Source organism: Gymnoscopelus braueri (assembly GCF_963280865.1).
Source record: "Gymnoscopelus braueri genome assembly, chromosome: 12".
Classification (NCBI taxonomy): Eukaryota; Metazoa; Chordata; class Actinopteri; order Myctophiformes; family Myctophidae; genus Gymnoscopelus; species Gymnoscopelus braueri.
In genome coordinates this window covers 2,456,765-2,484,582 of record NC_137614.1, presented here as the reverse complement: position 1 = coordinate 2,484,582, position 27,818 = coordinate 2,456,765, and the positions used below count along the sequence as shown (strand labels likewise).

The following is a 27,818-nucleotide window of genomic DNA, read 5'->3' as shown; positions in this document are numbered from 1 at the left end:
ATCAAAATGTAATTAAAGTACCAAAAGTACTTTAATAAAAACGAAAACGAACGAAGTACTAAAACGAAAATAGCATTATACATCTGTCTCCCTGCTCTTAATGGTTAATGATGGTGGTCTCATTGTGCCGAGCAGGGAGTTAAAATGTAGCAGAGCCTGAACGCCTCTGTCGTAATCATGTCTAATCTTGAAGTAACCAAAAGTAGCTGTGCTGCTATTTCCAACATGCTTCCATAGAAGACACGCTGGCTTCTATGGAAGCCAAATGACAGAAATCAGCCGTGGCGACTGAGAACTTTAGTCCATGGCTAGGACCCAATGGTGGAAAGTAACTAAGTACATTTACTCTAAGTACTGTAACTACCAACATAATTCCAGTTTCCAGGAAAAGAAAAGGCCAGAATACTGCATTTATTTTCAACAACCTACTTTATAAAGAATTTCCCATTTTGGTCTGACTGGTCCAACTGCATATGAAAAGACAACATCTTTGTACATAATTATTTATAGACAACAGTCACAGAAAATGCTGAGCGTATTCGTAGCTTAATCTGTACGCACCACGGTGTAGCTTGCTGACAAGAACTGCACAGAGAGCTTGTAGATCTATTTTGGAAGATTTTTTTGTTTTGTGAAAAAAATATATATTTTTAAAAACATTTTAACAGCACAAATCTTGTATGGGGTTCCCTGGCAGAAAATATTTTCAGATAGGTGTTCTGCGGCTGTGGTTCTCAAAGTCACGGGGGTCCTCAGGGGGGTTCCAGGGCATCCCCAGAAAAAGTCATAATCATCATTTTAACCCCTTTATCCATATTTTATACGTAAAAAAAATAGCAGATATACAAGCTTGTACATCTGTTATTTTTGAAAATGTTTGAACATTTTTGGTAATTTTTTAACATAAATCTTCTCTTCTGGGGGGTCCCTGGCAAGACCTTTTCAGATGGGGGTCCGTGGCTAAATTCATATCAATTTAGAGGTCCCCGACACCAAAAGGTTTGAGAGCCACTGCTGTACACTTCATTCTTCCCGGTGATCAGCATCATGTACCGTGTGCTGTCAGCCTTCCAAGCTGACCTTTGACCTTGTAGGGATTCTGCTTCCTCATGTCCATGGACACCGGCTGAGTGCCAGGAACACATACAATGCTGATGAAGGCTTGACGCCGAAACGCGTACGTGTTTCTGTCTGCTCTGCAGTATACAATGCCAACTTATATACATAATATAAATTAAAGTGCCTTAATTAAAAAGGACAGTTCTGTGTGCTGGTATTCTCTTGTAGAGATTTATTGTAAAGTAACTTTTCCAGACCGTGCACCCGGTAAGAAAGCTCAGTAATATTGAAACTAGTTGGAGTCGTGCTCGCACCCTTGATGTAAAGAACGCCAGGAGAAAAACAGGCTTTTCCCATTCGGCGGAACTGCTGGAACCCCCTGCAATATCTATGAGGACCCCCTAGGGGTCCCGGACCCCCTGTTGAAGACCCCTGTATCCGCCCTATTATAAGCGACTTGGGGCTTATTTTTCTGTAGTCGCTTGTAAATATTGGTAATTGTGGGTTGCTTATTTTTGGGCTCGTTTCTAAAGTGTAGCTGCTTATTTGGTCTTGCTTGTCCTTGACATTTTCATGTCAAGGACCCTCAAATTAATATGTATTTGTCCACGGACGCCCTCATCTGAAAATGTTGTGTGTCAGGTACCCCCATACAAGATTTGTGTTTTTAAAATAGCCGATCTACAAGCTCACAACGTGTCGCAATTTATGTCTCTCTTCTCCGGCAGGTGAGAGGGGCGGGGGGGGGGGGGGGGGTTGACCAGACGGCTGCACAGATCGCAACGCTGCTGTTGTTATTGTTGTTATATCAGTTCTAGTTGTCCGCAAGCCCGCCGATCGTACTGTACTGCGGGGAGAGGAGCGTTGAGTACAAGGTGTGATTTAAGTCGGCAGGGCCCTCCTGGGGGTGTGGCAGTGAGGGGCTGTCGTTGAGGCCCACATGGGGGACCCCCGCGCTCAGGAAGTAGAAAGGCACATGGGTGATTCTTCCATTGGACCAACACTAGGGGGAGACAGAGAAGAGACAGACATGCATTATGCACAGCAAATTGTCAATAATATTCACCAGTTTGAGGATAATTTGTGTGAAGCGATGGTCATGAAGTATTAGCCTTAAAGGGTAAGACCACTCATTTTCAACATTGAACTATGTCTTTAATACACCTTAGAGCTGTTGTGTGGAAATAAGAAAAAAGTCCCCCCCCTTCTGTGTTGCCTAGAAAAGGATATTTTATTTCCACACAACAGCTCTAAGGTGTATTAAAGACATAGTTCAATGTTGAAAATGAGTGGTCTTCCCCTTTAAGCAGTTAAGCCCTAATAAAAACAGGACTGACCACAGTGTTAACAATATAAAAACAGGACTGACCACAGTGTTAACAGTATAAAAACAGGACTGACCACAGTGTTAACAGTATAAAAACAGGACTGACCACAGTGAGCAAGGCTCCATGCTGGAAGTTAGGATGGAACTGCATCAGTCTGGGCTCCGTTCCAGCTTCTCCCTGAACAAACCCACTGAGACAAAACACACCATTATAGTTATCATCATTATTATTATTATTATTAAACTGTTCATAGTGGTATAATACATAGTAAAAATGACAACTTTGACATTTCAGGAGGACAAATCAACATACCATGGCAAGAGCTCAAAAATGGGGCTGACTCTGGTCTTAAACACTGCTATGGTGGCCTGAGGGTCACCTGAACACACCGATGCAAAGTGGGACAACACAAAAGCAAAACTATTTATATACATTTATATACACTTTCACTTGCTGAAAAGAACAGATCTCCAAGCTAACAATTGGTTAAAATGTACCACAGGAAGGCAGAGAGCATGAGATCATAATAACAACTACAGATGGGAATCCACAGGACTTCAGGCTGACCTTTGAGAAGCACTGCGAGTCTTTCTCCTCGGGGGTCCCAGGCCAGACACTGAATCTCTCCTCCCACCCTATGATACATGAATACATTAACATATGAGACACTGGACCTCTCCACTCACCCTATGAACACATTCATATATGTCTGCTGTCAGGCAGAAACCAGCTAACTTTTTCAGGAAATGAAAAAACAAAAACAAAAAGTGGAGTTAGGAGGTTTTGTTCATCATTGATAATAACAGCTGAATGGACCTCCAAGCTCACAATGAGGTTGGAGGTCAAAAGGGGGTGGAGCCTGGAGTCAGCAAAACCAGCTAACTCCACCCCCCTTTGGTGGAGTTAGCTGGTTTAGCAGAACGTTTGAGGATCCAATTCGGTTGTTAAGACGTGACCGCTTATTATGTGACCGTGTGACCGCTAGAATAACCGCTAGAATAACTTCCGGGTCCCGGTGTGTATTTTCCCAATATGCGCAGTGCTGTGTCCCTCGCTGTTTTAACAGATCTGAGACTAAAATAACGACTAAAGTGTCATTCTACCGCTTTCCTGGCAACGACAAAAAGAAGAGGAAATCGTTTTTTTTATTTACATCTATATATAAATATATATATATATATAAATACATATAAAAATATATATATTATAATGTTAATAATAATAATAAATAAATACAAATATATATATTAGCCTACTTTTTACTGTCTATGATATTAGCATTAAGACCCTTATTAACCCTCAATGGTTCATTTCTAAAAAAGGAGGTTATTGTAAAAAGATTTACGGGTTCCAACAGCGCTGGTACCTTTTGGACCCGGACGTGACGTCGGACTACAAAATGACGTCAGACTTAAGAACCGAATGGAGTTAGCTGGTTTTGTCAGAAGCACTGGTTCAATATTTATTTTACCAACACACAGTTCAAAAGCACCGATTTGTGATTTATGGAAAAAAAATGCAAAGGGTCAAAATGCAGTTAGCTGGCTTCTGCCCGACAGCAACGTCACGATATGAGACATTGAACCTCTCCAACGACACTGTATAATATTTGAGTCTAATCAAAGGACTAATTTATATGTTGTTGTATGACCCTCTCTCTCAACTAAACAGATACAGTACATTGTTGCTGTCAGGTAGAAAACTCTTATCTCCGCCCTACTTGATCATAATACTACAGCGTCACTCAAAAGCATCAAAAGTAGCAGATCGAAAAGCTCAAAATGCGGCACGAAGCGACTAGCTCGTCGATCTGCTACTTTTTTATTTGAATCCTGAAAAGTAACAGTTTTGGACATATGAGGTTTTCACCCGACAGAAACTAGATGTAATTTATCGTCCAGATGGCTGTGTAACCTAGATTCTATTCTTACACCATGTCTCCGTCTGGGTTGGTGAAGGTGGTCTCTGAGAGGTCAGCCACCACCGTTGCTGCGTTTGACCCCGAGTGTCCCCCTGGTGGCAAAGTGTGGACAACTCATTTATCAAGTTACATTCCAAGATGCTATACAGTATCAAATAAGTTGAAAAGAAAAAACAAGGTACAACTTCCACAAAAGTTAATAAAGCTTTAATATAAAGGCTAGTTCATCTTTTAGCAATTATAAAAACAAGGCAACATGTTTCTTCAGGAAATGAAGGCCCTGGCCGACATTTTTCAGCCAGGGCCTTCCTCGGTGTAATGAATACTCTATAATCATATTGGCCCCTGGGTTCCCCGGAGTCCCCAATTTGAGAACCACTAACCTAGCATATCAGTGAACTTTGAGAACCACTGACCTAGCATATCACTTTGAGAACCACTAACCTAGCATATCAATTTGAGAAGCACTAACCTAGCATATCAGTGAACTTTGAGAACCACTGACCTAGCATATCACTTTGAGAAGCACTAACCTAGCATATCACTTTGAGAACCACTAACCTAGCATATCACTTTGAGAAGCACTAACCTCGCATATCAATTTGAGAAGCACTAACCTAGCATATCAGTGAACTTTGAGAATCAACTGACCTAGCATATCGGTGAAGGACAGGGCGTAGATGACCGTCTCTCCCTGGACGGTGAAGAGAAGTCGACTCCCATCTGGACTCCAGCAGCCAGACTGACAAATGTACATCAAATTAAAAGTAAGCAAACACCATCAGTTCATCAATGTTCCTGACTGACACATTACATCGAATTAAAAAGTAACAAACAACATCAGTTCATCAATGTTCCAGCCGGTGGCTTTGTGCCAGAACATTAAGAATTGTTAGACAGCCTAATGAAGTGTTGTCACCTGACAGATCATTAAGGATTGTTAGAGAGCATAGTGAAGTGTTGTCACTTGACAGAACATTAAGGATAATTAGAGAGCATAGTGAAGTCAAGTGTGTCACCTCACCTGACAGCGTCCCTTCAAACACGGCCATCTGTCACACGTCCACATCCTGGTCTCCCACACCCTGAAATAAACACACATTAAGTTAATCAAACTAATCGATAAAATAAAAAAAACGCATGTATAATCAATGATTAGTGTGTAACCTGAACAGAGCGGAGGGCGTGGAGGCCAGAACATGGCTGCCATCAGGAGACCAGGACAGGAAGGTGACTCCTCCTCCTCCCACACGGTGCAGAGGAACCGAGCTCTCTGCCGCTACGTCCCACACCTGGAGACAAAGATAAGATGAACTACCTGGACACCAACACACAGATAAGTTAAAGGGATAGTTCACCCAAAATAAATATTATTTTCTATCAATTACACACCCCATGAAGCCTTGAATTTATGGAGATTTTTTTGTTTTTGTCGCATTCCTAAGCCAATATTTTGATGACCGGCGGAAAGATGCTCATGTCTCCGGTAGGAGACTCAAAGTTGACACTTTGAGTCTCCTACCGGAGAGACCGCCGGTTATCATTGGCTTAGGAATGTAACAAAATCTCCATGAATACAAGGCTTCATGGGGTGTGTAATCGAAGTCATTTTGGGGGTGAACTATCCCTTTAAGATAAACTACGTCCCACACCTGGACACCAACACAAAGATAAGAAAAGATGTTTATTGTCATTGCTACACAAACTGCTCAGCTACGGATATGCAACCGATACACAGTTAGACAGATGTATAAACAGGACTCGTAATCTCACGACCACGACCACGGGAGACACAGACAGACAGACAGAACAGAGAGACAGAAGTCGTACAATCATGGCCATGTCGACGGGTGATGCCGACACCAGCAGAGATCCACTGGGAGACCATTCGATGGAGGTGACTGGAGAGTGTCCAGGATGGGACAGGACCTGAGCACAGCCAGAGGAGGGCCTGGAGGGAACGGAGGTAGGGATGAGATATTAAAAGTCAAAATGCAGCATTACTCCCATCCAGATCCACAGTGACAAAGTAAAACCAGGAATGTCAGACCTGACCCCAACTGGGGGAGAGTTGAACAGTCGAAGATATATGAAGTAGCTTACAGGATTAGATCGCGTAAAGTATTTCTAATTGCTGAATGTCATTCTGGATGATAATGGGTGTACCCCGATAAAATCAGACATTGCGTTGATCTGCACAGCACAGTGAAAAATTCATACATCCCCACTAACCGTGTCCACATACTATAGGGCTATCCAGTATCTGCTTGCCTGTGTGTGTGTGTGTGTGTGTGTGTGTGTGTGTGTGTGTGTGTGTGTGTGTGTGTGTGTGTGTGTGTGTGCATACCTGGTTGACAGGGAGCAGGGGTCAACGTGCCAGACCAGCAGACAGTTGTGACAGGCTACAGCCAGTGCCGAGGCACACAGAGGCTTCCAGCGAACCGCAGCCACGTTCCTCTGGACGCGATGCTTCAACGTTGGACATATGGAACTGACACGACACACAGACAATTTACAAAGCAGGCATTTAGCAGACGCTCTTATCCAGAGCGACTTACAATGAACAAGGTAAATACATACATGGAATGCAGAGAAACGGTGTAGTGCCTCAGTAAACTATAGGATCACAGGTAAACCAAGAACCTAGCATCAGTCTAAACAATATTACTATCAAATAATTGTTGACGGCCGTGATAGCATCGAAATGATTTTCACTTGGCTGCATGCCGAAAATAGCCGATCTACAAGCTCACAACGCGTCGAACTGTGAGCTTATAAATCAACTATTTTCAGTCTGTGACACCCGCACGCACCCATGATGACTTGTCTTATTTCTCTTCTCCATTAGTCCATCCCAAACATTTGTCTAGTTTTTATTTGTTGACGAAATTGTCAGTATATTTAGTCACAGTTTTAGTCATCATAGCTTAGTTTTTTGTAGTTTTTTTTTAGTTTTCGTCAGTGAAAAAAGGTAGTAATTTTTTCGTCATAGTTATAGTCGACGAAGTCAACACTGAACAGGTATTTTAACATTGTGGTTGAAGAAAAAACAATGGTCGTCATATGTAGGTCAAGTGCTACGGGGCTGAGGTTGAGTCTGAAGTGGTGAGCCTTCAGATTACGACGGGAAATTGGGAGTGAGTCTGCAGTTCTAACTGCAATGGGGGAGTTTGTGCCACAATTTGGAGCCAGGAGGGAGAAGAGTCTAGGACGTGTGGAGCGTTGACAACATTCAACAGACAGACAACATTCCTCTGCATGCAGTGGGACTGAGAAGAGACAGGGAACACCTGATGATGCACTGTAACTATACCCCCTTGCACCTGGAGTCGCTATTTCTTTTGTGATATTATTTTGTTAAAATAATGGTTAAATATGTCTATATTCAGATAGTCATCATTGCCATAAAGAGGAGTATTTGTTCCATAACCGGAGTCTCCCTGTCTCTCCAGGTCTGTAGTAGACAGAAGATATATGTTCAGGTCGGGATACAAATTACATCCAATCATGGGAGAGAACTCGTACAGCATACAGGGATAAACAAGTGAAATTGGAGGAGACTAGGGCGATGCCCTCGTATGCCCATAGTTATGCGCAGTGGTGGAAAAATAATAATAATAATATCGTTTATTGTCCCCAAAGGGAAAATTGTCTTCACAGGTCTGTTCGTTACAACAAAAACAACAAAACAAACATAACAAAAACAACATATCACAAAGACAAAGACATGAGGTCCCCACTGTACACAGAAAACCCTCTTATGGACGGGGCAGTTTGTTTAATGCCGCGATGGCTGAGGGGACAAAACTCCTGCTAAAAGTAACCTTTTTCCACTTTAAGGTTCTGTATCTCCGACCAGATGGCATGAGGTCAAAGTAGCGATACAGGGGATGATCAGTGTCATTTGTTATTGAAAGTGCTAAGCGTGTAATGGCCTTATTGTTCATATCAGCAAGTGTGGGTATGGGAAGTCCGATGATTTTGGAGGCAATACGGGTGATACTGTAAAGTTTGTTTCTGTTTGGCATGGACAGTATGGTGAAAAAACATGCGGAACAATACAACAAAACGGGTTGAATGATGCTTTTGTACAGTAATAGAAGAAGATGAGGGGCAACAGATAAAGATCTCAACTTGCGGATCACATAAAGTCTTTGCTGAAAACGTTTATGGATAGATGTGATGTGTTGATCAAATCTGAGTCTGTTGTCCAGTGTGAGTCCAAGATATGTGAAACTGTCAACCTGTTCTATTGTTTTACCATGAATGAGGAGTGGGTTGAGTCCAGTTTGGGTTGTGTTAATGACCAGTTCTTTAGTTTTGGCCACATTCAACTCTAAGTAGTTGTCAGTGCACCACTGTGTGAAATGAGAGATGGTGTTATGGAAGTCCGTGATAGAGTTATTGTCATTGAGCAGTCCAAGAATGGCAGTGTCATCAGAGTATTTAAAGTATGTGATGTTGGTGGGTGAGGGGCTGAAACAGTCATTTGTGTATAATGTGTAGAGGAAGGGACTGAGAACACAGCCCTGAGGGGCACCTGTGTTTGTAATGACAGTTGATGAAAATGATGAGCCTACTTTAACTGTTTGTGGTCTATTACTCAGAAAACTGTGAATCCAGTGGATGAGGAGTGGGGGGATGCTGAGGTGATGCAGTTTCTTGATCATGTGATGGCGTTGAATGGTGTTAAAGGCAGAACTAAAGTCAACAAACAGAATAGAGGCAAAATTGTCCTTTGATGAATCCAGGTGTTGTAGAAGGGGATGAAGGAGGCATGCCACAGCATCCTCTGTCCCCCTCTTGGCCCTGTAGGCAAACTGATACGGGTCCAGCTGTGACCTGACAGCTGGCAGGATGATGTTCAGTATCAGTCTTTCCATGAGTTTCATCATTATTGATGTGAGTGCAACAGGTCTATAGTGGTTGGGTTCTGAGGGGCGGGGTTTCTTGGGTACCGGTATGATGGTGGATGTTTTCCAGAGGGTGGGTACAGACACTGTCCTGTAGGATTCCCAAAAGATGGAGTGAAGGATGGGGGAGAGCTCCATGGCACAGAGCTTGAGCACCTTCGCCGAGATGCCATCCGGCCCTGGCGCCTTGCCAGGCTTACACCTGGCCAGCAGCTGTCGTACATCCTCCTGGGTGAATGGGGGATGTGAAGGCTCCTGGAAGGGGAGGGCTCCCAATAGTTCCTCACAGGCAGCAGAGTAGTCCTGACTGTCAAAACGTTTATAAAAAGTATTCAGTGTGTTTGCAAAAGTGGTAGGATCTGGAGTTGTACAGTTATTTTGTCTTGTCTCACCACCGGTTAGAATTTTGACTTTATTGAAAGCTTGTTTTGTGTTCATGTTACTAAACTCCTGTTCTAGACTGTTTTTGTATTTGAGTTTTGCATTAAGAATTTCATTCTTAATTTGCCCATCAATAATTTTGAGGGCGGCCCAATCCTGGCGTTGAAATGCCTTCTGCTTTTCTCTGAGACTATGTTTAATATGAGGAGTAATCCAAGGTTTGGAGTTTGGATATTTTTTTATTGTCTTTGTGGGTATAGTGGTGGTGATACAGAACTTGATGTAGTCGGTGATCACGGAAACCTTCTCATCCAGGTCGCCTTGGAAGACGTCCCAGTCTGTGCATGCCAGAGAGCCCTGCAGCTGTGCGATTGCGTCCTCCGACCACTGGGGGGCGCAGTGGGTCTGCGGTTTGGATCGCTTCAGCTCCGGCTTGTAGTGCGGAAGCAGAAAGACTATGTTGTGGTCTGAGCGTCCGAGTGGAGAGTGCGCTCTCGCACTAAAAGCATCGTCAATATTTCCATAACATAGATCCAAGGTACGTTCTTTCCTCGTGGGAACGTCCACATATTGATGGAAAGAGGGCAAAACCCCCTCGAGTCTACAGCTGTTATAATCTCCCATAAAGAACACCGGGGCTTCAGGGTACCTAGCCATCAGAGAGTTAGCCGCCTCGGCTACCTGCTCTGCTGCTATCCTACAGTTGGCTTTGGGATGGATGTAAACACACCCGATAACCACAGTTGGGAATTCTCTTGGGAGATAAAAAGGGCGAAGTGACAGGGTTAGCATCTCCATGTTAGGTGTACAGACTGTGTTGTGGATCTTGATGTTGTTACACCACCTGTTGTTCACGTAGATGCAGACCCCCCCGCCACCATCCTTGTCCGACTGATCTGTCCTGTCTGCCCGTATGACGGTGAATCCGTCCAGGCTGACAGCAGAGTCCAGTATGTCCTCATCGAGCCAGGTTTCAGTCAGGGCGATGATACAAGCCTCCTTGTAGGCTCTCTCCAGACGGCACCGGGCGTGTAATAAGTCCATCTTGTTCCTCAGAGAGCGAACATTGGCCAAGATGATGGAGGGGAGATGGGGTCTGAAGCGACGCTTCCTCAGTCTGGTACGGACACCCCCCCGTCTCCCCCTTTTCCTTGGACGGATCTCCGGTGGTATACCCACCGGTCCCATGTTGCAGAGGATAGAGGACCGTAGTTGGAGTAGATCATCTCGGCTGTAGGTGTAGCTGAGTGTTCCTCCATAGCCACCGCTAACCCCCGTTGCTAACACTGGGCTAGGTTCGGGGGCCACCGCGGAGCTGTCATTTATGATCCAGAGGATTATAAATATAATCCAGGTTATTCTGTACATGTCCAGCATGATGTGCTTAGCCAGACAGTGGGGACTCAGACAAAAAGACTGGACGCAACGCTAAACAAACTAAAAGACTAAACAAAAACTAAACAAATAAGCGAACAGACCCGTGTCGTCGCAGCAGAGCGTGCGCCGACTGTTCCACATATATGTAACACACACAAATAAATATCGTAAAAAAAGTACTCAAATGTTTTACTTATGTAAAAGTATCAATTCTGCAATGTAGAAGTAATCTGTTACAAGCAAAAGTCCAGAATTAAAAATGTACTTGAGTAAAAGTACAAAAGTATTTGTTTCAAAATGTACTTAAAGTATCCAAAGTTAAAGCACTAAAATGTTTGAAAATAGCCGATCTACAAGCTCACAACGCGTCGCGATACGTTGTGAGCTTGTAGATCGGCTATCTTCAAATAGCCTAGGTATAAAATAAGGCTAAAGTGGTTGAAGGGCAAGACCACTTTGGTAGAGGTTTGGGTTGTGTAGTTACCTTGCCATGATGTAACTCCAAAGGTGGGCAAGAAATAAAAAATAATTGATCCATTGATTAGAAATTGATAATTCAAAATATGCTCCTCATTAACTTACATTGTACGGTAAAACTGCTCCTCATTGACTTACATTGTACGGTAAAACTGCTCTCAAAGTCACTCTTTTAGCACAAAAAAGAACGCAAACAAAGTTGATTCAGACAATATAGAACATCACCAAACCCAGTACTGTTCTTTTTTATGTCAACTTCCTGTTGATTTTGCCATTTTTAATAAGTAGAAAACCCGGACTGGATCGGCGGATCCGGATCCAGATCTTCAAATAGTAAAATCAACAGGAAGTTGACATTTTTATTAAAAAAACAAACAGTACTGGGTTTGGTGATGCCCTATATTGTCTGAATCAGCTATGTTTGGGTTCATTTATGTGCTAAAAGAGTGACTTTGAGAGCTGTTTTACCGTACAATGTAAGTCAATGAGGAGCATATTTTGAATTATCAATTTCTAATCAATGGAGCAATTATTTTTTATTTCTTGCCCACCTTTGGAGTTACATCATGGCAAGGTAACTACACAACCCAAACCTCTACTAAAGTGGTCTTACCCTTTAAGGTATGTTTTATAAATGTAACAATTATCTACAAAGTAACTAGTAACTAAAGTTTTCAAATAATTGTAGAGGAGTAAAAGTACAATATTTGCCTCTGAGATGTAGCAGAGTAGAAGTAAAAGTATAGACAATTGGAAATACTCCAGTAAAGTAAAAGTACCTCAAAATTGTTAGTACAGTACTTGAGTAAATATACCTAGTTACTTTACACCACTGGTTGTGCAATACCCGTTGTAACCTTTATCTGACCCTTTATTTGTACAATGCACCTCAAATTAAACGTTAGAAGAGGGTACCGTACCTCTTAGGATTGTAGATCTTGATGGAGTCGTCCAGCAGGCCCACGGCAAACTTGTCAGTGTGAGGATGCCAGGCGAAGGCCCGCACCGCACAGTCAGACCTGCAGGGGGAGCATGGAGAGAATGTAGGCAGCAGCACAGCCTGCTTTAGTCACTGAGCCAAGTATTTTAGAATGATCAAATTGTCAAAGGGGCACTTCACCAATTTTGCACATGAATCCAGTTTTAAGTTGAGGACATAAGAATGATGTGTGTTCTGTGTTTTTCACCCTGTTTTTATTGTATTTTATTTTGAACTTCCTGAACTACAATGGATTACAGCCATGTGTCTTGTGGTTCCGTCAGAGCAGCTGATCAATCACTAAGTAAGTAGGTGGGGAGGGGCTTTATTGTTGGTATCAGCTGAGCAATGAGGGAGTCTATCCCCCTTACAATGCATTAGACACCTGGGATTTGAATTGCTAAGGTGGGGCGCTACACCTACAATCAGCTCCCAGTACTTACTTCTGAGTCATACAGTAGTTAGCCCAAGTTGTGCTACTTATACAGTACATTACATTACATTACATTCATTTAGCAGACGCTTTTATCCAAAGCGACTTACAATAAGTGTATTCAACATAGGTAGGGAACGAAAACTACTAATCACCAGAAGTCTTTAGTGCATTTTCTGCAAAAACAAGCAACCAAGAGTATACCTAGCGCTAAGGTAAAAGTGCAATATATCAGCTACCTATTTCCTTAAACAGATGAGACAAAATAGCTAAATCAAATGAGCATGAGCTAAAACAAATAAGTGGATCGACTAAACAAGATCCAATAAACAATCCAATAATCCAATAAACAATACAGCAATAGAAAACAAGCGTTCGTACAACTAGTTAACAACAAGTAGGTCAGGCAGAGAGGAAGGGTAGTGTTTCCTGAAGAGGTGAGTTTTCAGCCTGCGGCGAAATATGGGCAGTGACTCTGCTGTCCTAACATCAGTGGGAAGTTCATTCCACCACTGTGGGGCCAGAACAGAAATGAGTCGTGACCGTGTGGATCGGCCAGAAGGACCCTTGAGTGACGAGGCAATCAGTCGCCCCGAGGTGGCAGACCGAAGTGGTCGGGCAGGGGTGTAGGCATCGACCATAGCCCGGAGGTAGGAAGGAGCTGTTCCTTTCACTGCCCTATAGGCTAGCACCAGGGTTTTGAACTGGATGCGAGCCGCTACGGGGAGCCAGTGTAGAGAGCGGAGAAGGATGGTTGTGTGGGAGAACTTGGGGCGGTTGAACACCAGACGAGCCGCAGCTTTCTGAACAAGCTCCAGAGGTTTGATGGCAGATGCCGGAGCACCAGCAAGGAGGGAGTTGCAGTAGTCCAGGCGGGAGATGACGAGAGCCTGGATGAGCACCTGGGCTGCCTTCTCCGTGAGGAAGGGGCGAATCCTCCTGATGTTGTAGAGCAGGAATCTGCAGGACCTCGTCACTGATGCGATGTTTGCCGAGAACGTCAGTTGATCGTCCAGGGTCACACCCAGATTCTTCGCAGTCCGAGTTGAGGTCACCACAGCATTATCAATGGTGATGGCCATGTCTCGGTGCGGACAGCCCTTCCCCGGGAGGAACATCAGCTCGTACGCTGAGTACGGCGAGTTGGCCAGGATCTAACCCAGAAACTTTAAAGGGATATTTCACTTTCAAACATGTTTGGGGTCTACTCAGGCTTTTGTGTTTGACCCCAGTTCTTAATTTGCTTGATTCAGTATTTAGATATTTGATATTCATTTTATCAGACACGTAACTTCAAACTCCATTTTAACCATGATAGATTCATTGAAATCACCCGTCCTTGGTTCTGGTGACTGATATTGTCCTTCTAATACGTGAGGGGGCCGTGTTTTTTTATTATGTTTTTGGAAAATGAAAAAAGTAATTGAAAAGAAAAACGTCCCCTCACGTATTAGAAGGACAATATCAGTCAAATATCTAAATACTGAATCAAGCAACTTAAAAACTGTCAAAGGTGTTCACAAAAGCCTGAGTAGATGTTAAAATGACCCCAAACATGTTTGAAAGTGAAATATCCCTTTAGATTCAAAGGCACTACTGACTGAGCTACAAGTAGTTATTGAAATAAAATATAAAAAACTAAAAAGAAAAAAAGGGGGGGGGGGGTAATGAAATTTGAAACCTCCAAATGGAGTGGCACACTATTTTACTCTTATTACTACTTATTATACAGATGATGCAGATGTAATAAAGTCCATTCACAGTGATTTGCACAGCTTACCATTTCAGCACCTGGGAAAACTCTGCAATCATGTCCTCCTTGCTCAGCTGTATTGTGGGTTACAAACAGTTAACATACAGTACAAACTCCTGTGTAATCAACGGTATTATGAAAGATGTGTTTAACCACTTAGGCCATAAAGACCTGCAGCCGAATCTACAAATGCCTTCTAAAATCAGTAGTTCTCACACTTTCAAGATTTTTCAAAAATGTTCAAAAATAGCAGATGTACAAGTTGTGAGTGAGCTTGATTTGGTGTAGAGGGGAAAAAGAAAGGGACCAAGTACAGACGTATTACAGAAGTATTAAGTGGTTTAAACAACGGGCTCAACGTACCGTGAGGTGAGGAAACAGGGAGCCATGGAAAGAGGACAGCCGTCGAAGCAACGCCAGGACAAAGCCAGACGACACTGACACACATTTGGGCACTGAGAGTGACAGAGGGACATGAAGTGTTACAAGAAAACTCATTTAAAAACAACCGTGTTGAAAAATATTCTTAAAACTGAGATCCTTGTTCTGCTGTCAGCACGAGAAATATGACGCCTATCAGCGTGGTGGAATGAGAGACAGACACACAGACAGGTCTCAGACAGACAGACATTCTCACCTTCTGTACTTGAGGTGTAAATTTCATCCAATAGCCCAGTGAGGCCTGCATCCCTCCTGGTAGACAGAGAGAACACGTTACAAAACCAGGGGGGGGGGGTTTGTGTGTGTGTGTGTGTGTGTGTGTGTGTGTGTGTGTGTGTGTGTGTGTGTGTGTGTGTGTGTGTGTGTGTGTGTGCACGCACACTACTGTTACATACCATGCAGTTGCACTTCTCATCCACAAGGTCTCACTGTGGTCCAGAAAGGCTGCCTTGCTGCTGCTCTCTGTCCGGCTGTGAGGCTTCAGAGACTCCCGGGGAAAGTAGAGACTCAACGGACCCGACTCCTGCAGGACAAACATAATCCATTACAGTGGTGTAAAGTAACTTAAGTACATTTACTCAAGCACTGTACTTAAGTACACTTTTGAGGATTTGTTTTTCTTTGAGTGTTTCAAATTTTCAATACTTTTATCTACTCCCCTTCATCTCAGAGGCAAATATTGTACCTTTTACTGCACTACAATTATTTGAAAACTTATATTTAGTATTTCTGTGGTATTGGTACTTTTACTTAAGTACAAAATGTGAGTACTTCTTCCACCACTGCTCCATAACAATCTATGTATAAAATACACCAATGCTAACAAGAGTCACTTTGGACAAGGACACTTTTCCACAACCACTTTCACTGATCATTTGTACCCTAAATCGCGGAGTGGAGCTTTAAAATGCTCTCATCAGACCTGTTTCAGGCAGCTGGTTCCAGACACCAGCTCGTTGTTGGACTCGCAGAGTGTGATCTGCCCAGCAGGGGGCGGAGGCGGGAACAGAACCAGAGAACACATCTTTACAGTGGATCCCTAGAAAACACACAGAACCAAGAGAACACAACTTTACTGTGGACCCTACAAAACACACAGAACCAAGAGAACACAACTTTTGTGAACCTTATTAACGAGCCTATGTCACACCTCTGTATACGGCTCATCTCTGGTATTCGTACAGGGTGAGGAGTATGCAGAGACTCAGAGTGGCTTATAATGATGCTATGAGGTTGTTGCTCCACATTCCCAGATGGCATAGTGCATACATTGGCAACTGGCGGCCCGGGGCCACATGCGGCCCCCACCTTCACTTAATATCGGAATACTGATATATTATTGATTTCAGCTGTCACAATTCCAGACATGCTTTAATTACTTCTATATTACAATAGCTTAATGACTAGTTAAAAAATTATGTTGTCTTTTTATGTCCAATGTATTTGTTCTTAAGTTAAAGAAGTTAACATAAGTATAACTAAAGGCATTTGAAAAATATATATACTTTTCAGGATTCCAATTCAAAAATAGCAAAAAATAGCAGATCTACAAGCTCAAACACGCCGCGTTTTGAGCTTGTAGATCGGCTATTTTTGCTACTTTTGTATGACATAGAATGGCATTCATTTAAGAAAAAAAGTTAAAATACGGAGATAAGAGGTGTCTGCCCGACAGTACTGTATATGCAATGTGGCCCTATGGAGTGAGTGTGGAAATATAGTGGCCCTCTCCGTCATCAAAGTTGCCCACCCCTGGCATAGTGCCAGTCAATTATTTGTGTCCACTGGTGTGTCTACATGTGATGCACTTTTAAGACAGTTGATGTACAATTTTATGTGTCCGTTTGATGTGTCAGAGAACAGCATCATAGAGGCTCTAACTAGCCCTATGAGAAGCAATTATAGATACACATCCAGGCTCAGAAACCATTGGCATAAATAGCCTCTAAATGTTGTTTTTTACCTGCTTGAATATTTTCACTCAGCGCTTGACAGCCGCCTCATGAATTGGTGTATGTGTGAGTGAGGGGGGGGTGGGTGCGCTTGAGTGATCTGTTTTGTTTTATATATATTGTATAAATTTAAATACTGCCGTCTCTTTTTATATTATGTGCCGTTTTCTTTTATATGGACCCACGGGTCTGACATAAAGTTTATTATATAAATTATAACCCGGGAACACATCTACAGATGTCTTCTAAATTCTAAACAGTTTTCTGAAAACCGTATGTTGCTATAATAATAACTCAGTGGTTCTCAAACTTTTTCATGTCAAGGACCCCCAAAATTATATGTATTTGGCCCCTATCTCAAAATATTTAGTTCAAGGGACCCCCCAAAAAACTAAGATTTGATTTACAAATGTTCGCTTTAAAAAATATATATATATATTCATAGATATGCACACATTTTCATGGTTTAAAAAAAAATAGCATATCTACAAGCTCATAGCGCGAGTGCCGCGCTATGAGCTTGTAGATCTGCTATTTTTGAATAGCCAAAGTATAAAATAATGGCTATAGCTCAAATCTAAAATTACACAGATGTATTCCCGGGATTGAATGGGTTAACCCATTAAAACCGGGAAAGCATCCGTGTAATTTTAGATTTTATCTAACAGACATGTTTTTCAGAAAACTCGTAGGAATTAGAACAATGGTTTTAGGACAATGTTTCTCAAAAATAGCAGATATGGCATCGGAACATATGAATAAAAACTTAATTTCTGTTTGGCCTTTTAGGCTTCATAATAAAGAATTGCACAGGGCAGATAACTAAGATAAGACTAAATAACTTGAATATACAAAGGAATTGTTGAAATATTTAATAATTTTATACATGTAAAAATTGCAGAAATAGCTGATCTACAAACTTACAACGCATCACTTTGTGACGTGTTGTAAGCTTGTAGATCAGCTATGTCACCTTTTTTTAATATTTGAACATTTTCAACATGGGAACGATTATGACGATTATGCGAAAAATAATTGCGATTATCTCAAATAATTGTGATTAGACGATTATGTAATAATTGTGACAGGCTGCTGATGGTATTAGAGTTGTAACATTAACATAACATTTGTTAAAATCTTTGAATATACCGTATATATTTTTTTAAAGCGAACATTTGTAACTCAAATCTTTGCTTCGAGGGGGGGTCCCTGGAACTAAATATTTGAGGGGGGGGGGGGGTCCGTGGCTAACTACATATCATTTTGGGTGGTTTCTGCAGAAAAAGTACCGTAGTTCAACTACTTATTTTTGTTCAGTGTTAAAGGAGAATTCCGGACAATTTAAGTGTTATCTTTGATGTCTCGTTACTCACCTAGCAACGTGAAAAGTGGCGTTCTTTTTTTCCATATATTCCCCTGTCGTCATTTTTTAAACCCCCTCCGTTGTCATAATGGGAGCGCGTGGGTAAGGGAAATTCGTCTATTATAACCGACGCAAAGTTGTTTTTTTCTCTACTAGTATTGATAGTAGAGTCTCATGATAGTCAAACATGCGTTGAAACTATCTGCGAGGCTGCCGTCAATGGCGAACGATTTAACACTGGTTGCTTGTTTCCAGATTCTGGCAACACGAGTTGCCAGGTTCTGGAAGAAACAAGCAAGGTTTAAAAAATGACGACAGGGGAATATATGGAAAAAAAGAACGCCACTTTTCACGTCGCTAGGTGAGTAACGAGACATCAAAGATAACACTTAATTTGTCCGGAATTCTCCTTTAAAGGAGAGATCCGGACATTTTAAGTGTTATCTTTGATGTGTCGTTAGTCACTCACCGACGTAGAAAGTGGCGTTGAGTTTTTCCAGCGATTCCCCTGTCGTCATTTTTTCGACCCCCTCCGTTGGCATAATGGGAGCGCGTGCATGAGTGAAATTCGTCTATTATAACCGATGCAAAGTTTTTTTTTTCTCTACTACTACTCATTGTAGAGTCTCATGATACTCAAACATGCACTGAAAGTTCCTGAGAAGCTAACGCTAATGCCGAACGAGCTAACGCTGGTTGCTTGTTTCTCTCCCAGAACCTGGCAACTCGGTGTTGCCAGGGAGAGAAATAAGCAAACAGCGTTAGCTCGTTCGGCATTAGCGTTAGCTTCTCAGGGACTTTCAGTGCGTAGTGAGTACGTAATGAGTAGTAGTAGAGAAAAAAATAACTTTGCATCGGTTATAATAGACGAATTTCACTCAGGCACGTGCTCCCATTATGCCAACGGAGGGGGTCGAAAAAATGACGACAGGGGAATCGCTGGAAAAACTCAACGCCACTTTCTACGTCGGTGAGTGACTAACGACACATCAAAGATAACACTTAAAATGTCCGGATCTCTCCTTTAAATTGAGAATGTACATGTATATGAAACAAAAAATTATAACCTACAAAAAAGTCACATGCCAGCAGATATATGCCTCTCAACTGAGTTTTATTTCAAAAAGGTTGACATTTTCTTCAAACATCTGTGTTCCTAAAGTAAAGAAAGACTAGATAGAGACTTACACAAAAAAGAGGCAGGACACTGTTACATGACATTTGATCGTCAATCTCAACACACACTCACAGTCTAGTCTTCTTTAAACATAAAACTGTAATGACACTTATTGTCTGCACTTATCTAATTATTCAGGTGTAAAAAAATAAAGACTGGTTTCTTGTATACATGTTGTATAATGATAGCTACACCTTTACACATTAACTAAACAATGTTACATTCTCTCTGACAGATTCCAGACACCTGGAATGTTGGATAACGTTTTTCAGTTGTTTTAATTTTTTTTTAAATTTTTTAACCCATTAAGACCGGTAACCCATGTGTCATTTTAGATTTCTTTGGCCATTTAAAGCTGCCGCGCTATGAGCTTGTAGATCTGCCATTTCTGAAAAATCGTGAAAATGTGTTCAAATCTTTGAATATATACATTTTTAAAGCAAACATTTGTAAAATATTTAGTTCCAGGGACCCCCAGAAGCAAAGATTTGAGTTACAAATGTTCGCTTCGCGAAGTAGATCTGCAAGCTCATAACACAGCACTCGGTGCCACACTATGAGCTTGTAGATCTGCTATTTTTGAATAGCCAAAGAAATCTTAAAATGACACAGATGCGTTTCCGGCCTTAAATGGGTTAAATATCAACCTATTTATAACAATCAACGTTGTCTGAACAATTGGGCCTATATATTTTTTTTTAGATGCCAGGGCAGAATCTCTCGTTTACGCGACACATGAGTAGTCTCTCAAAGTTCCTATCAGACAGGCGGTTCCGTTTGGCACTGAAAACATCCTTGCCGCCGACGCTGAAGAGCCGCTCACACGCAGCACTGGCCGGGACACCAGTGTTGAACTTAATGAAGACTTCTCTCATTCTGGGCAGAGATTTGAAGGCATTTTGTGGGGAATCGTCCGGTGACTTCTCAAAGGCCTCCACCTCATCTACTTTGTCATCTTTCTTCTTTGGGAAGAATGAAGTGATGTCATCGTCCGCACTTTGTGCGACTTCCTCGTCACTGTCGGCCGTTGTTGATGATGATGGTGTTTGCAGCCGCCTCACCTCTTCTCTCAGATGCATCGCCACGTCTCTCTTCCGTTCCTCGGGGATGTATTCCATTTTGAACATGGGGTGGCTCGCGGTTGCCATGAGACACTTGTCGTTTTCGAACACATAGCCAAACCTGAAAACAGATTAAATTATAATTTAACACAACAGATATATCTAACAGAAACCTCCAGAAGTGGTTAAGTTTAAAACATTCATTTAACCCAGAGGTTCTCAAAGCACTTTAACCCAATACACATGGGCTATTTGAAAGTATTCCATCTACAAGCTCGCAATGCATTATGAGATAATCTTGAAAGAAATGTGAACATTTTTGAATATTTTTAAAACCATTTTCACAACACAAATCTTGTATGGCAGGTCCCTGGCACTAACTATTTTCAGATGGGGGTCACTGGTCAGTTGCCAAATACATAGTAGAAAAAAGAATGTGGCTCTTCATCTAGCAACACACACCTGTTGCCTAGTAAATAACATGTGACCCTTAAGCAACAAAACCAAGGGTGTCACCTAGTGCAGAGGTTCTCAAAACATTTTTGTCTCAGGGTACCCTGTATATAACCTTTTCATCCACTGCACCCCTGAATCACCCCTGAATTAGAGGATACGGTAGGTAAATATGTAAGTCTTTCCCCCTAAGCTACAGTTTGTCACGACAAAAACTATATCCGTTTCCATTAGGGCAGATCGAAAATAACTTTAATCTTTACCTCTAACCACTTGAACCACAGCATCATTATTCTGGGGGAAACATTAGCCAAAAACAGCCGATCTATAAGCTCACAACGCGTCGCAAGGCGTCGCGTTGTGAGCTTGTAGATCAGCTGTTTTTGGTTAAGAGATTTGGTGTAGATGGAAAAAGAATGCATCCAGATTGAACAGTGCCTCTCAGGTATAGAGGGTCTAAGTGGTTAAACTGAAGTGATATTGATAATTCCAAATATTATCAAACTACTCTGCAGCACCCCTGGACTTGTGTCACAGCACCCAAGGGTGCCAGGGCACACACTTTGAGAAACCCTGACCTAGTGATTGATTAGATATTCTGGATAGAGAACCCAGGCTCCTACAACAGATTTCTCACTCCCAGAGTGAGTGAGTGAGTGAGTGAGTGAGTGAGTGTGAGTGAGTGAGTGTGAGTGAGTGAGTGAGCGTGCGTGCGTGCGAGCGTGCGCGCACGGCTGTCCAGGTCTCACCTCCGCTTCACCCCCTCGATGAGAGCGTCAGCCAATGGAATGCAATGCTGGAGCTGGCATTCTCTCTTGATCTTCTGCAGTTTGTCTATGAGGATCGCAATAGTGGGCAGCAACACTCCATAGTAGGCCATCTTGTCAGACTGGAGGATATCCAGGGCTTTTGCCAACGGAGAAACCACCTGTAAACAAACAATCAAAAACATATGATTGAATCTGAACATTTAAAACCTTTTTATTCATTATTGTGTTTGGGTTAGATGGATCTAGCTAGGCATGTTTTCTGTAAAGACCCGAGATATGTTATTTAAGGTTATATTTTAAAAAAAACATGAACTTGAATAAAAAGCCTTTATGATCAACGTATCCCACAAATTCAATAGACATACTGTAGGAAACGCTGAATCCTAATAACTGGATTTAATGTTATAAGATTAACTCAATTCTATTGGACTACAACTAGGCCTGTCACAATTATTACATAATCGTCTAATCGCAATTATTTGAGATAATCGCAATTATGTTTGCATGATTGTTTCAGTGTTGAAAGATTTTCACACATCTTCAAATATTGAAAAAAGCATAAATAGCAGATCTACAAGCTTACGATGCGTCACTTTGTGACACGTAACTTCTAAAGATCTAAGCTTGTAGATCAGCTATTTCTGAAAAAAAATATCAAATATGTCAATATCTTCTTTGAATATTTCAGTTATTTGTCAAATCTGCCCTGTGCAATGTGTTATTATGAAGCCTTTTAGGCTTCATAAGTTCCAATGTTCAACGCTAAACACCATTAAATCGTTAATAATCGCAATTATTTGAGTGACAATTAATCATCAACTTATATTTGTAATCGTGACAGCCCTAACTACAACTGCTGAGATGATAGTACACTCGTTTCAAAACTGCTAGAGAGAACTGTATAACACCATGTACCGTGACATATTCACTGATGAACGTCTTCTCTGCTTGTTTGAAGCGAGCTACATCAAGCTTTCCACACACATCGTCCAGGTCTCCTCCTCCAGCGGTGATTCTCTTGAGTCTCTCCAGGGAGCAGTAGGTGGAGTTCCAGTGAGTTGCATTTGGAACGACCAGCTGGGTTCCAAGTATGCCATGGCTGGTGTCTGAAGCCTGCGCGCTGCGACTCTGTCTGCTCCAGAGGGCTTGACATTTTGCCATTGTGGATCTCGATATTCTTTTGAATGGCTCCGAATTTTCGGCCGCCTTCTCCGCATCTTCGGTTGCCACAAGGTTCAGAGTGTGGCTGGCGCATCGCCGGTGGGGTGGCAAGTGATAATCCTCGTCTTCGCTCGAGAGGATGTTTGTCAATTCAGTGAAGATCACGTCACTGTCATCTTCCTCTTCCCCTTCTTCTCGCTCCCCCTCAACCTCTTTTTGAACGTCGGCAAACACTTGGAAAGCCTTTGCGAAGTTTGCCCCATTGTCTGTGGTTGTGAGACTAACCTTGTTCTGGATCTTAAAATCTTTGTGTATGCCTTCCAGCAAACCGGCCAGAACCTCAAAGGTATGTCTGCCTATTATTCGACGGCAAGCAAGAGCTGCAGACTGAATCTGGAGCGTGTTTTGGTCGATCCAATGGACAGTGACGCCCAAAAAGCTTCTGTTGTTTGTTGACCATGCATCCGTTGTCGTAGCTACATGCTCTTGCTGGGAGAGAGCAGTGCGGAGGTTTCTTTGCATATGTCCAGACTGATCTTCCACTATCTTCACAAGTGTCTTTCTTGACAGCAGCTGTCTTCCAGGCACCAACGCGTGAATATAATCTTTAAAGTCTGGTCTCTCAACGATGCTAAGTGGATGAACGCCTTGTACAACAAATCTAACAGTTAGTTTGTTGAATTTCTCCTGAGATATGGCACTCCCCGTTTGCCTGCTTGTGACACATTTGTCCATTGGACGTGCTTGCTCCATTGTCGATCCTCCGGGCAGAGGCTCATTTGAAGATGGCCGTGCTCTTTTCCTTTTTGATTCCTGCTGGAGTCCAATCTCATCAAATGTGGGTTTATGCAGCCTCTAATAATAAAATAAATACACATATGACACAATATGAGTTAACATAAGCATTTAAGTTAACATGTAATGCTTCATAGATAGAAAAAAAATACACAATTGCGAATAGCAATGTGTTAGAAAAACAGAAGCACTCACTCTTAGATGCGTTCTCAGATTGGTGTTGGATGTCTTTGAAGTGGAAATGTGTTTTATTTTGGGCTTGCACAGCTCACATGTGAACGTTAACGTTGTGTCTGTAGAGGCCTCCACATCCAACGTCATGAATTTGCTCATGTGTGGCCACGGCTGGGCCGGTACTTCGCGATGGGGACCGGGTGTGGCAGGAGGGTCGTCCATGGTGACGCAGTTACTTCTGCGTTTATCACAGTGCCCTCTTTGCAGCAAGACCCACCCACCCTGTGAAGCATACGAGCGATACCAGGGCAAGTTAACAGGATAGGTGGGCACTGTAGGGACATCTGGGCACCTTGATGTAAAATTGGCTATTTTGTCCAAAATGTAAATAATATATATATTTATTTGGAAAATGTTTTAAAGTAAGGTAAAGTATACATGATTAGAACATGCTTAAACATTTGACAAGTAAGGTGTAATACTTCTACAATTGCTACAAAACCTGTATATCCAGTCATTTTGGGACATAAACAAGAAGGATAAGTCTGATAATGATGTACTGTGCATTATCACATCGTGTATACTTTACATTACTTACAGCAAGACCATTTCTCAAATATTACATTTTTAACATTTTGGACAAAATAGCAAATTTTACATCAAGGTGCCCAGATGTCTAATGGCTAAAAATCTAGAATGACACAGATGCTTTCCCGGTCTTAATGGTTTAAAGGGATAGTTCACCCGCAAAATGCCTTTTTTTTAAATCAATAAGTCACCCCATGGAGACTTGAATTCATGGATATGTTTCAGTTTTTCTCGCATTCCTAAGCCAATAATTTGATGACCAGCGGACCAGTAGGCAGCAGTTCCGGTAGGAGATACAAAGGAGACTCTGTGTCTCCTACCGGAACCGCTGCCGGTCATCAAATTATTGGCTTAAGAATGGGACAAAAAAAAAAACATATCCATGAATTCAAGTCTTCATGGGGTGACTAATCGATAGAAAAAGTCATTTTGGGGGTGAACTATCCCTTTAAGCTACAAAAGATTACCCACAAAGTAGTTGAACTTGACTCGGTACACACACATATGAATGTAGCTCAACTACCAGCAAGCTACAGCGAAATGTAGTTGAGCTACGTAGTTCAACTACACGTAGCGTAATGGTTTCCAACACTACACTTGGAGCTTGTAGATCTGCTATTTTTGAAAAATATTGGAAAATGTTTGTAAACACAGATTTTCTCTTGCCATTGGACGTGCTTGCTCCATTGCCGATCCTCCGGGCCGAGGCTCATCTGAAGGTGGCCGTCCTCTTTTCCTTCCCGATTCCTGCTGGAGGCTCTTCATCTCATCAAATTTGGGTTTATGCAGCCTCTAATAATAAAAGGAAAGACACATATGACACAATATGAGTTAGATAGAAAAGATAAACAATTGCTGGAGACCAATGTACAATGCAAAATAATAGGTTTAATGCCTTCAAATGTCTATTTTTACAACTTTTGTTTAGGCAAAGGAACACAATTAGCTTAAAGTATTACAGACTACTTGGCAACGTGTTGTAAAACTGTTCCTCAGGCAGCAATGGTAATTTTTGCCTACTTGGGAAGCCAAAGTTCTCTCCACTGTTTTGTACAGCCATAGATATTACCATTTATATCACCAGCTTAGCTTTAATTAAATTAACTAACTATTATTTGAATGATTCAGTCTGGCAAAGATGAGCATTAAAGCCAAAACTATAATAACTTAATTCAACAATTAAATGTTAATGTTCACATAATTAATTCAATCATTTGCCTGGCTGGCATTTACAATGTGGATAAAACCCTGCAAATAGCAATATGTTAGAAAAACAGAAGCACTCACTCTTAGATGCGTTCTCAGATTGGTGTTGGATGTCTTTGAAGTGGAAATGCGTTTTATTTTGGGCTTGCACAGCTCACATGTGAACGTTAACGTTGTGTCTGTAGAGGCCTCCACATCCAACGTCATGAATTTGCTCATGTGTGGCCATGGTTGGGCCGGTACTTCGCGAACGGGTCCGGGGATGGCAGGAGGGTCGTCCATGGTGACGCAGTTAGTTCTTGTGTGTTTATCACGCTGCCTTCTTTGCAGCAAGACCCACCCACCCTGTGAAGCAGATAACAGGATAGGTGGGCACTCGGGGACATCTGGGCACCTTGATGTAAAATTGGCTATTTTGTCCAAAATGTTGAAAACAGTTTGTAAGTCAATTAAAGTATACATGATTAGAACATGCTTAAAAATTCGACAATTAAGGTCTAATATTTCTACAATTGCTACAAAACCTGTATATCCAGTCATTTTGGGGCATAAACAAGAAGTTGAAGTATACAATTAAGTCTGATAATGATGTACCGTGCATGTTCACATCATGTGTACTTTACATTACTTACAGTGAGACCATTTTTCAAATATTAGATTTTTTTACATTTTGGACAAAATAGAAAACTTTAACATTGAGGTGCCCAGAAGTCCTTAGTGCCCACTGCCCAGACTGCCCACCTATCCTGTATCCCAGGGCAAGCCAATCAGAGGCCGTTGGCCTGTCATGTGCCAACTTGCCCTCAAAGCAACCAGAATGGAAGAAAAAGGGACAGTCCTTGCTTTTTCACAAGGGGGTTCTGGTACAAGAACACAGCAATGGTTAAACTAAATGAATATATTCATTTCATGATATTGCCCAAAATTGTAGCTTGTAAATTGAGTAGTTAACCCATTAAGACCAGGAAAGCATCTGTGTCATTTTAGATTTATTTGGCTACTCAAAAATAGCAGATCTACAAGCTCATAGCGCGCGAGCTTGTAGATCTGCTATTTTTATAAGTATAAAATGATGGCTAAAATCTAAAATGGCACAGATGCTTTCATGGTTTTATTGGGTTAATCTACAAAAAATGACCCAAAAAGTAGTTAAACTACTCGGCGCGATACAAAAATATGAATGTAGCTCAGCTACCATGTAGCATAATGCTCCCTCACCACTACACTTGGAGCTTGTAGATCTGCTACTTTTGAAAAATATTGGAAAATATTTTTTAAATACAAATCTTCTCTTATGGAGGTCCCTGGTTGGCACAAAACATACATTATTAACCACTTCAGCCCTATATGCATTTCAGCCATTTGAAAATAGCAGATCTACTATTTTCAAAACAAGATTTTTATCCATTTTATGAATTTGAAAACATGTGAAATAGGACGTTTAGCATATGAGTATTTTTACTTTTGGTACTTCTTTAAGTACATTTTGATGCCAATACTTCTGTACTTTTAATCAAGTCAATTCTTAATTCCAGATGTTTACTTGTAACGGGTATTTCTACACTGCAGTATTGATAATTGTACTTAAAGTAAAACCTTTGAATACTTTTTCCACCAGTGTGTATAAGCTAGCTAGCCTGGGCTAGCATCCACTGCCATTGATTGACATATAGTTTAGTGTGTAAGGTTTCATTGGTAGATCTGATCTTTTGGAGATCTGTTCCTTTGGATTATTACCTTTGATGTCCTGGGACGTGCTGCAGTTTCCTATGTGTTCCAATATACGATCAGTTTGAGTGATGATTTGTAGATCAGCTTAGCTGTTTGTAAGGAGCCGCGTTCTGAACAACGGCAGGCGGTGAGGGTCAAACCACACCATACAGATATACGTATGATTAGTGTTGCCAGATTGTGTGAGAGAAACAAGCAAACCAGGTCTGTGAAAACAAGCCTTTTGAAAATAGCAGATCTACAAGCTACATCACGACGCGTTGTGAGCTTGTAGATCTACTATTTGAAAAAAAAAGTCTTGAAATAAAAATGTGGAATATCTGGA

General features: G+C 41.7%; 2 protein-coding genes and 1 long non-coding RNA gene across 3 annotated transcripts in view; 1 reads left to right on the top strand and 2 right to left on the bottom strand.

Annotated features, from left to right (window-relative positions):
• The window catches only part of LOC308096711, a 776,952-nt gene that overhangs the window by 536,469 nt on the left and 212,665 nt on the right, over positions 1–27,818 (top strand). The gene's annotated exons all lie outside the window — the stretch shown is intronic.
• On the bottom strand, positions 450–27,636 carry aaas (achalasia, adrenocortical insufficiency, alacrimia). The gene is made up of 17 exons (XM_080444666.1): positions 27,500–27,636; positions 15,985–16,101; positions 15,458–15,585; positions 15,259–15,314; positions 14,985–15,076; positions 14,649–14,695; positions 12,377–12,475; positions 6,656–6,799; positions 6,139–6,259; positions 5,476–5,600; positions 5,333–5,393; positions 4,960–5,050; positions 4,319–4,400; positions 2,955–3,022; positions 2,700–2,766; positions 2,493–2,577; positions 450–2,062 (listed from the first exon to the last, which is right to left on the bottom strand). The coding sequence occupies exons 2-17, from the start codon at positions 16,084–16,086 to the stop codon at positions 1,874–1,876; spliced, it is 1,557 nt and encodes a 518-aa protein (XP_080300792.1). The 5' UTR covers positions 16,087–16,101; positions 27,500–27,636; the 3' UTR covers positions 450–1,873.
• On the bottom strand, positions 20,064–24,230 carry LOC308097012 (uncharacterized protein). The gene is made up of 4 exons (XM_080444567.1): positions 23,990–24,230; positions 22,754–23,854; positions 21,818–21,996; positions 20,064–20,736 (listed from the first exon to the last, which is right to left on the bottom strand). Exons 1-4 carry the CDS (start codon positions 24,188–24,190, stop codon positions 20,253–20,255), a joined length of 1,965 nt encoding a protein of 654 aa, XP_080300693.1. The 5' UTR covers positions 24,191–24,230; the 3' UTR covers positions 20,064–20,252.

Coding starts and splice junctions, on each gene's coding strand:
- LOC308097012 (XM_080444567.1), bottom strand. CDS start 24,190: ATGGACGACCCTCCTGCCACACCCGGTCCCCATCGCGAAGTACCGGCC. Junction 23,855..23,989: donor ATCTGAGAACGCATCTAAGA/GTGAGTGCTTCT, acceptor TTTTATTATTAG/AGGCTGCATAAACCCACATT. Junction 21,997..22,753: donor TCATCAGTGAATATGTCACG/GTACATGGTGTT, acceptor GTTTGTTTACAG/GTGGTTTCTCCGTTGGCAAA.
- aaas (XM_080444666.1), bottom strand. CDS start 16,086: ATGTGTTCTCTGGTTCTGTTCCCGCCTCCGCCCCCTGCTGGGCAGATC. Junction 5,051..5,332: donor GTTTGAAGGGACGCTGTCAG/GTGAGGTGACAC, acceptor TACATTTGTCAG/TCTGGCTGCTGGAGTCCAGA. Junction 2,578..2,699: donor ATTTTTGAGCTCTTGCCATG/GTATGTTGATTT, acceptor GTTTTGTCTCAG/TGGGTTTGTTCAGGGAGAAG.